The following is a 9,663-nucleotide window of genomic DNA, read 5'->3' as shown; positions in this document are numbered from 1 at the left end:
GAAGAGACTCAAACTTTGCCTCTACAGATTCAAAATTTATATGTCAGAGTCAGAAACTCTGACTCTAACACCGCGGGGTTTTTTCCAAAAAGAAATGGCCGCGACTGATATCTCGAATATCTCGCATGTATAATTATCTTGGCTCTGCGTGAATCTCTCGTAAAGATAACCGGCAATTTCCGCGTAAGACCGATCAAGTTTGTAACGCAAAAGATGAAAATACACCACGGCGCACAATCCGCAAACCGAACAATAATAATTCGTGGCTGACGTATAATACTAATAGGTGAAATGGCATTACCTACCGAGTCACCTGTAGTCTCTACACTTATAGCACAGAGCGGGTGCCTCGAGGACGTTGGCAATCGTCTCCGGTATTCATTAAATTGCGTCAAGGCGCGCAGCTATCTTCAAAGAACGGAGAAAGCGAGAGCTGGTAGAAAAAGACGGACACAATCCCCTTACAAACACAAAACGTTCAAAGTTTTCGCCACCCCGATTCTCCGGTATCTCTATACCCGGTGTTAGCCGCCCCAGGATAGCCGCGTGTCCATGGATACGGGGATGGGTCTCCGCCCCCGCGACGCCGGATCCAACCCCGGTGGCTGTGAGCGTCGCGACGCCCGCCAATGCGACGTCGCCGACCCCGTGAACCCTCCCCGAGAGCCAGAGGGTTGAATTACGTACGCAGGTTGACTGACTGATTGGGGGCTGATCGGTGACAGTATTTCACTCTAGGCTGTCGGGTGCGACAACACGTGTACTCGTGTCAAAGTTTAGCTTCCAGGTGGTGAATTATACGGGCGGTTTCGTCGACTTGGCGTGTGTTTTTTTTATCCTTCTTGCTAACTTTGGCATTGTTCTTCGGACTAAGTGAGAACGAGAATTTTCAATCGTATCGAAGACAGGAGTTTAAAGGAATTTTCGTTCGTGATCGTCGTTCTGGATTATCACATGGTTGATAAATCGTTGGATATTTTTCAAATAATACGAAAATTACAGTTATTATGCTTGGAAAATCGTGGAGATCGATTGGATGTTTGATTTGCGATAGTTTTATGAATTTTCAACTGAGCTGATGATTTCAATATTTGTGTAAACTTGAGCCTGTTGTACATTCTCAGAAATCAAAGAGTTACAGTGATTTAATACGTTTTTAACTTTCCGACTGTGAAGTCTACAGCAACGTAACATAGTGACGTAGTGAGAGATGGGAAATGCCGCTGCGAATTGGAAGTGAGAATTAAAATTAACAAACCTTTATGCAATGCCCAGTTCTGCACAAATATCGTGAGACATTTGAATCGCACTCGATGCTATTCGATGGAAGTTGGAAACGCTTTTTCCGTTCTGCATTTTCACTCCGGTTATCCGTCTTGGTGGATCTTATTTACAAGCTTGCAAGGTGGGAATTCCGATAATAATATCGGTGAAATTAAACCTGGTGATACAGCAAGCCGCAGTGAGTTAGGATTAAAAGTGCATCGAAGATGCAGTCGACTTGTCCGCAACAGCAGCAGCAGCCCCAAAATGTGTCTTCGGCAAGTCGTACGTCGTTTTCGATCGACGATATTCTCAGCAGAAGCAACGTTACTCCGCACAGTCATCATCAGCTCCATCATCATCTGCCTCACCCTCAACAGCACCATTATCAACAATTTGCCAGCCTTTTACCTGGTTATCCATCCGCCCCACCAGCGGCGGCGTTTTTTCTCGGGCCGCTTTTTGGCGGCGCGGGGGTTGGAGTTGGCGTGGGTGTGGTTCCCGGGATGAATGATCTCGCGGCATTGAAACACTGCCGACGGCGAAAAGCTCGAACGGTAAATCATCAATCTGTTCTTTACTAGGTCTTGAAGATTCTCTCGAACAAGGATGGATACAGCTTTCGTAGTTATAGATGAATTCAAAGTTAACGCGGATGCCATAGGACGGACTGGATCTAGTTTGAGGGTTTTGAAATCCTGAAGCAGTATGAAAAATTTCATTCACAGTTTCAGGCCGAGTTAAGACACGTGTATAAATTGAGTTCGTCCAAGTCTGTGACCAGCACGAATCGGTCGGCTGAATGAAAAAAATCTTCGATCGAATGTTAAAGGTTGACAATATAATTTCGTTCATGAATTTTTTACCTTTCGATGTAAATAAATATGATGTTTTAGGTGTTCAGCGATCAGCAATTAGCCGGCCTAGAAGCCAGATTCGAGGCCCAGAGATACCTTAGCACTCCCGAGAGAGTTGAATTGGCGGCGGCGTTGCACCTTTCTGAAACACAGGTGAAAACGTGGTTCCAGAACCGTCGGATGAAGCACAAAAAGCAGTTAAGAAAAATGAATACCAGTTCTGGTACGAACGGTAGTCAATCTTCGGGTCAACAGCAGCAATGCGGAAATCAAGCTTTATCGACGACGTCGCCTGCTGGTGAGTAACCATAAATACTTTTAAACAATTCCGCTTTTAATTATATTTTTAAAAATTCATGGTTGTCGTTCCATGAGCGAAGAGGTGTTTTCATGCATTGCTAACATTTTCTCCCACCTCCGGTGAAGGAGGTAATAGAATGGTGACGGAATAGGAATTGAATTACAAATTAATTATATTCGTATGGGCTACAATGTAACTGCAATCAACGTAATATTGGAGACGGTTCAACGCACATAAATATAGTTGGTTAAGAACGTGTTACAAAACCTATTTTTTTTTAAATCTATCTTACAATATAAGCATCAGTAGAAATCTAAGCGGCAATGTCAACAGAATTACTTATGCTGGAATATTGTAAAGATTTGGTCCTGATTAATCTTCGTTGACCATAAATTTCGAAAAATTCGCGCTACATTTGGATAAATGCGCAAAGATTCCATTGATCGTCAATCACTGAAGCAAACAAAGACACTATTAGATATAGTTTGTTCATTTCGAATTTACTTATCGACTAATGGTCTAAAAACCAGAAAAAAAATTGGGGCCAAATTACAGTAAATTGTTTCTTATTTAGAGTACAGTGATAATCACATCGAAGTCAATAAAAGCCGTTTCCAATGACAAAATTGCAATTCATGGTTGTGTGCCAGGTGTCAAAGATATACAGGGGAAAGAAACTGACATGGCAAAAGGCGAGGTTTATCATTTGTGAATATGAAAATTGTGCGAAGATCTATTGAAGAAAATATTTCCGAAAATCTGGTAATAGGAAAAGAGCGTGAGTTAAGCGAAGTTGATCTGATGATGCCGAAGAGTAGCAGCTGTCTTGTTACTGCTTTGTTAACAGTTAAATACGCCATTTACAATATTACGACATTACGGTAATATCGTAAATGAAGCAGAAACAGGTAATTGAAGTTAACTACGTCGCTCGCATCCTTATATATTATGTATATACACATAGTCACCGGGTCTGACTCGGCGGACTCACCGTCGCAAGTCACATTCGAGTAATTCAAGTTACTTGCCGGAACCAAGATGGCTCCGAGCTGAGGACTAACGAAGTTACGAAGACAGAGGCACAGTTTCTCAGAAGATGAAGATGGTGGTCGCTTCGACTTCAGAGGGGTTACAGTTCGGTCGTTCTTGGCTCCGTCTTTGGCGAAATTACTTAATTATCAGCTAAGTGCCTACCGGCTATGCTTGCGCAATTACGACCATCGTTGTTAGACATATCATACGTACTTAAACGCGATGCATCGTGCACAGATTTGTTTGCATTACTTTTATATTCCGTCCGTCCCTTTAAAAATTTCACTACTGAACAACAAACAAGGATCTAATATCGTAGCCGTCGGAACTAGAATAAATTAAATATTTCGCAGAAATTATGAAAGGTATTTTTACAACAATGGCAACTAATATATTCCATTCCAAGACTGCCGATTGGTGGAATTTTGTTAAGAATTTTACCCAAGAGAGAAAACATAGACGTATAAAAAGTGGGAATTTCTTTTCGGTAAAGAGATATTTCACCCCTTTTTCAAGCTAACGTCATTTGAAGTTACTTACATTTTCTCGAAGTGAGGGTCTCCGTTTAATTTATTGCTTTTTCAATTAGAAAATCTCGGCTGGCTGCATTCGGAGAGGTGTATTTTGCTTTTTTCTTCTTTTTTTGCCCACAGAACGTCCCGTCGACTTCTCTTTGGGCGGCGGACGAGATTCGAGGGCGAGCAGCGACGCCCCTGACTCGGACGAAGACGAAATCGACGTTCTCGGCGACGAAACGCCGTCGCCAACGGGTCAGATTCTTCACCTTCAGACATCGCGCCATGTTTCGTCTCCCCCGAATTTCCTCCAACCGCCCCATCCCCATTCCATTAATCTAGCCAGCTCTCATCAGGTACATCACAGTCAGCAGCTACAGCATCAGCAGCATCGCTGAGAACGGTTCGACCTGCCATGAATAGATTGGCGTCGGACCTTATTAAGAGAATTACAAGAGACCACCACCTACATAATTCAAGCGAAGGTCGATGATTTCTTCTCAATTATAGAAACTCGGTGTTACAAGATCAAAGGAGAACGTCACGTTGAAATTCTCTCGAGAAAACTACGCCCTGCAGAGATGACCGAGCTTTCAACGAGGTGCTCGTTAGACTTGAGAGATGTAACATACATACATACCTATGTAAGTAGCGATTGACGAGTATTTTCCATTTTACCATTGTAGACCTAGGTGTCGAGGTCCTAGAGGGCGTGTAGCTCAATTGTCGGTACGACATCGCACTGTTTAATTCAAAAAGGTAGACTAACTACCGCCAAACGTGATAGACACAGACATACCTATGTATAATTTCGAATTTAGTATAATTGAACATTTTTCAATATCGTACACAATGTGAAGTGATGTATAATATACGAATATATATATATATGTGTATATATATATATATATAATATGTATATAAAATTATACCTATAACGATGTACCACTTTGAGTTTGATTTAATAGTCGGTTTAGCACCTTTATCATTGTATATTCACAATATCCAACGTGCCGATTTAAAGGATTTCATTACAAAGCTGATTATACATACCAATACACTCGACCTGGCTCATGCAAGCTGAAACAAGTGTGATAAACTTTCGCATTGACGGGATCTAATAATGAGAACGATACAGAGTGTACCTAGGGGAGGGTGTAGTTTAGGGCGACATTAGTGGTCACAAGGATACGTTGCTCGATTGACATTTTACGACATCATGGGTCAGAGACGCCAACCGGGGTTTCCGTGCGTTACAATCCCGCTAATTGACTGCTTGACATTTCGAACATGATCGTCCGAAAGCACTGTGAAACATTAACACGAGCCCGTGATACCGGAACTACGTTACAGGAATCACGTACGTCAATTATGCCGATTGTCGAGGCGCGATACAAGACGTCATTCTTCTCCCGTCTCCGATGAAGGTCTCTCGAATAAAAATATCGCGACATAAGCCCCGCGAAAAAACATCGAAACGGTTTCTCTGTCTGAGAGTTAGTCGGCGAGAAATGTCACTCGATTTTATGTCAGCCCGGCGGTAGTTGGCGGAGTGTCACGCTCAAGCTCGGCCCTGACTCCGGGGCCAGCCCATGGTTGGGGTGGATCCTAATACCCAGATAATGGGGAGTAATTGCAAGGGATCAGAGCGACCGGAGGAGCGGCGGCCAGGGGCGAAGCGGGGGTGGATATAAAGGGGGTAACAGTGTTAGCGGGGCGCAATCACGCCGCACGGTCTCAAATATACATACACCTGTATATACGTATACATACGCTTATAGGCGGCGTTTCATTCGCCACAACGAAAGCTACCAGTTATTGCTATTTGTGTTTTGCGGGGTGATTTTCGTACGTCTACTGCAGGTATCAGGTGAGCATTTCTGTAATATCTTACACTACATCGTGCAACGACCTACCAGCTAATTGTAAGGCTGCGGAATTAAATTATTTCCTCTCTCTGTATTGTTCCTGAAACAGTTACGCCAGTATAATACACTCGTATATCTATATAAAGTTCTGTAGGCGATATTGGCAACTTTCACAAGTCAACAGTGCGGAACATTGTTTCAACGTGATGAACAAATTTTCTGGTTTTAGTGGGGAAAACTTAACGGGGTAACAATCATGATTGCCTCGCCGAAGTTAACACGTTCAGTTATATCTTACATATTGGCACTGCACAATGGGATATCAAGAACCGGATTTTAGTATCGTTTGTAAAATTTATACCGACCTGCGGCTTTAGAGAAAAATGTAACTATTTTTATTTGGCACCAAGTAACAGATATGCCGCAAGATGTCCCAATGTCGATGAGGATAAATGAAAAGTCCTAAGTCTAAATATATCGCACTTGCCCGTAAAAAAGTTACGCAGTTTTTGGACAGCTGGATGAATATCAACCCTCTGTAATCTACGATGTTTAATAGCGACAGTTTATCAAAGTGCATCGTTGCAGGGGTGACGAAATTTCCATCCCCTGTATTTTTCGACAAACTTAAGCCTGTAATAAATAAATTGTACAAATTATACGTGCGCAACTACACTTGTATTACATGTATTTACAGCGATAAGTGGTCAAGGGTGACATCTGTCCGAATCCATAGCAAAACGCAAGTGTATGTATTTTTTATTCCTTCTTCTCCTTCTTCTAATCGTTCTATGGGTACGGGCGGAGAAACGGTGCCGGTTTTTCATCTTCCGTAGGCTGCCGAGCTTATTAATATTATTACGCAGATGTAGCCGCCCATCCGAGTTTCCCGTCCTCTTGCCTCATCCCTATGATCTTCTCGCTCGGATGTCAATATATCCGCCACCTACTCCGCTACCCGATTCACGCATACGTGCAGCTACGTGTGTACACGTGTAAACCTCGTCTGGGTATCATTTCGACGACCCCACGTCGACTGGAACAGAGTATAATGAAAGTAATGGAACACGCCCACTGCATTTAGGCACTTCAACCCCATACAGGCCATTGTCAGTACCTGCAGCACCATTGTCTCTTATTTCATTATTTTTACTGCAGTTTCCTTGGCGAGGGGTGCAAATTTTCACTTTATTCACGTAGAACGTAACAATAGACACCTTTACGGATTTAATAAACATCAATGATGCCTTCTAATTTCATTACCCCCAGCATCTCGTCAAATACTTCAAAGCAGTTCAGGGGGTATGGGCATAATGCTGACGCCACGTACAAATAGGCAGATATTAGTGTTTAAAAAATAGTTGCGCCATTCCCTCGGACCGTTATACACCTTCGGTTCAAATCACTGTACTGGTAAAAAGCAGGGATTCAAAGTTCTGCGCGTTGTCCACGCAACTTTTCAAATTAATATTACGAGACCCGACTCTTGAATGGAGCATTGAATACGTTTACTCTTTTTTACTAAAATAACGACGAAATAAATGTTTGTATAAATGAAAATTGACCATTAAATCGGGGCAGATATACATCAGCTAAGCGAAGTCACAAAATCTGTGCTTACTCTACGGCGAATAACGTAGCGACTAACACGGGCGTGCCATTGTGAAAGCCTAGAATTTAAAGCTAACAATAAAGAGGCTCAACTTTAGGACTATAGAATACGGCTGTTAGCCTAACAAGCTGTCAAGATGTCGGCGCGTGTCACTTGACGTCTAAACCTGCAGCAGCAGCCCTCTGATAGAGCCGGAGACTCCAACCCCAACGTCCGAGACAACCAACCGACTAAAACGCTTTAGCGTACGATAAATTCTACTCTTATACTCGACCGAGTCTCCCCACAGACCGTGCATGGACTCCGGTGGACCGTTTCGACTACAACTCACGTGCCGCTTAACTTGATCACCGGGCAATCTGGACTCATTTGAACCTCCGGTTACTCCATCGCTTCTGCTAACAAATAATATTGTTCGTGGCGTGCGGGGTTTCTGATTCAATTTGCACTATGCGCGTCCCGACGACGACGACGACGACGACCACGACGACGATGATGCCGACAACGCAACGCCGCGACGCCCTCCGGGTGGGAAACCCCGACCCACGAATACATAGATATACCAAAATACTTTGTCCGCAAATTCGCGCCCACGAAACCATCCCTGTCACCAAAACTGTTTCTTTTGGGATATAATACAAGTCTGCATGCGAAACTGATCACTGGTATCGTTCGTAATTATATCTATATGTACGTGGAAACTGATAATTTTTTATTGGTATCAATCTATGTAGGTATATGTATATTTGAAGATAAATAGAGATGTACATTTTTTTCAGGACCTTACGGAAATTAAATATCTCTTGTCAGTTTATTTCTGTCTCATGTATGGCTATATTCGTTTGAAATCTGAAGATCAAGTAACAATACTTGCCGAATAATTTCACTATTTTTTGCAACTATTTAGCAAAAATAACAGCACTATTACGAAAGAACAGATCGTCCGTAATCTTGATCGGATTGGGTTGCCGACCCAATGTCTCATTGTAAGAGTGATTTAAGCACTGCAGTTTACATATCCCTAAATCACGTTGCAAAGTACCAATTAGTGGTATTATTACTTAGTTATACGTGTACACGAGGTACTAGAGATAGGAAAGAAATTTAGTGTTTGTTTGGCGAGAAGATTCGTATCTCCACGACGTGTTTAAAAATAATTACCCAGAGAGATGCCACGATAGTCACGAAGGCGTCCTCACTCAGCAGTCACCTCTAAGCTTCCTGTTCCAAAGTGGACGTCGAGTACCCTTCAAGAGCACCTCTAGAAGACCTCCGCTCCGACATAAAGGCCCCGGATTCTCCACGGGTCCTTCGGGGTCCTCTCACCTTCAACCACTCTCTATCATCGTTGTTATAGAAAGTATAAGACTGAAGGATTTCTATATAAAGTTTCACAAGTATAAATTTCTAAAGACTCCGTCAAATACTTGGAATACTCTAGAAAAGCTATTCAACCCGTGTAATATCGGGTTGGCCAAGTTTTTTTTTCAAACGGTCACTTATAGAACCTTTATACAGCGGTATGGATCAGATTCGATGTGAGAAAAATTTTATTCTCAATCAGCTCAGCTCTACATCGCTGAGGACATTTAACGAGGATTATTTTTGCAGAGAAATGTTCGATATCGTATTTGTTAAATTGAAAAGTAATAGAAATATTGGTATCAACCGATTCATTACCGATACAATATGTAATGATACGAAGATATATTGCAGATACTGTATTTTTAAGTGGTAATAATTTCAATCATTTATTGTTTATAAGTATGTAAGAATTGTTTCGTTATGTTTTCCAAATTCATGCGATTTATAATCGTCAAATGTTCTAATCCAATAACCGCGGCGAATAAACTTTATAATGTACAGTATTACTTTAAATACGTACAGATAGAAAATTCTTTGGATTTGGAAGAGAAATCGAAAGAGTATCATTTTTATCTGCATATTTATAATATTTATAATTGTTTACATATATTTTTATTTATATATAATAATAATGCAATGAGCGAAACAGTTCTTCAATAATAACAAAACATTTATCATATAAGCTAATGAATAAAGTGACGCAAATGGATCGAAGCCGATAAACGACGGGTTCTTATACCCAAAAAAACAAGATTACTATTAAACGATGCAGTTACATTAGTCTTTATTCTTATTATATCTAGCTATGTTATGCTGAGAGAATGTTTTTTCAATCTTTCAATTTTGTCCG

General features: G+C 41.6%; 1 protein-coding gene across 1 annotated transcript; it reads left to right on the top strand.

Moving 5' to 3' along the window:
* Positions 1-623: 623 nt before the first annotated feature.
* LOC124302657 (brain-specific homeobox protein homolog) lies at positions 624-4,832 on the top strand. Its single transcript, XM_046759028.1, has 3 exons — positions 624-1,820; positions 2,160-2,418; positions 4,107-4,832. Exons 1-3 carry the CDS (start codon positions 1,491-1,493, stop codon positions 4,364-4,366), a joined length of 849 nt encoding a protein of 282 aa, XP_046614984.1. The 5' UTR covers positions 624-1,490; the 3' UTR covers positions 4,367-4,832.
* Positions 4,833-9,663: the final 4,831 nt, after the last annotated feature.

The sequence above is a fragment of the Neodiprion virginianus genome, chromosome 4 (genome assembly GCF_021901495.1).
Source record: "Neodiprion virginianus isolate iyNeoVirg1 chromosome 4, iyNeoVirg1.1, whole genome shotgun sequence".
Classification (NCBI taxonomy): Eukaryota; Metazoa; Arthropoda; class Insecta; order Hymenoptera; family Diprionidae; genus Neodiprion; species Neodiprion virginianus.
The sequence above is the reverse complement of the archived record's forward strand: the minus strand, read 5'-3'. Positions and strand labels throughout refer to the sequence as shown.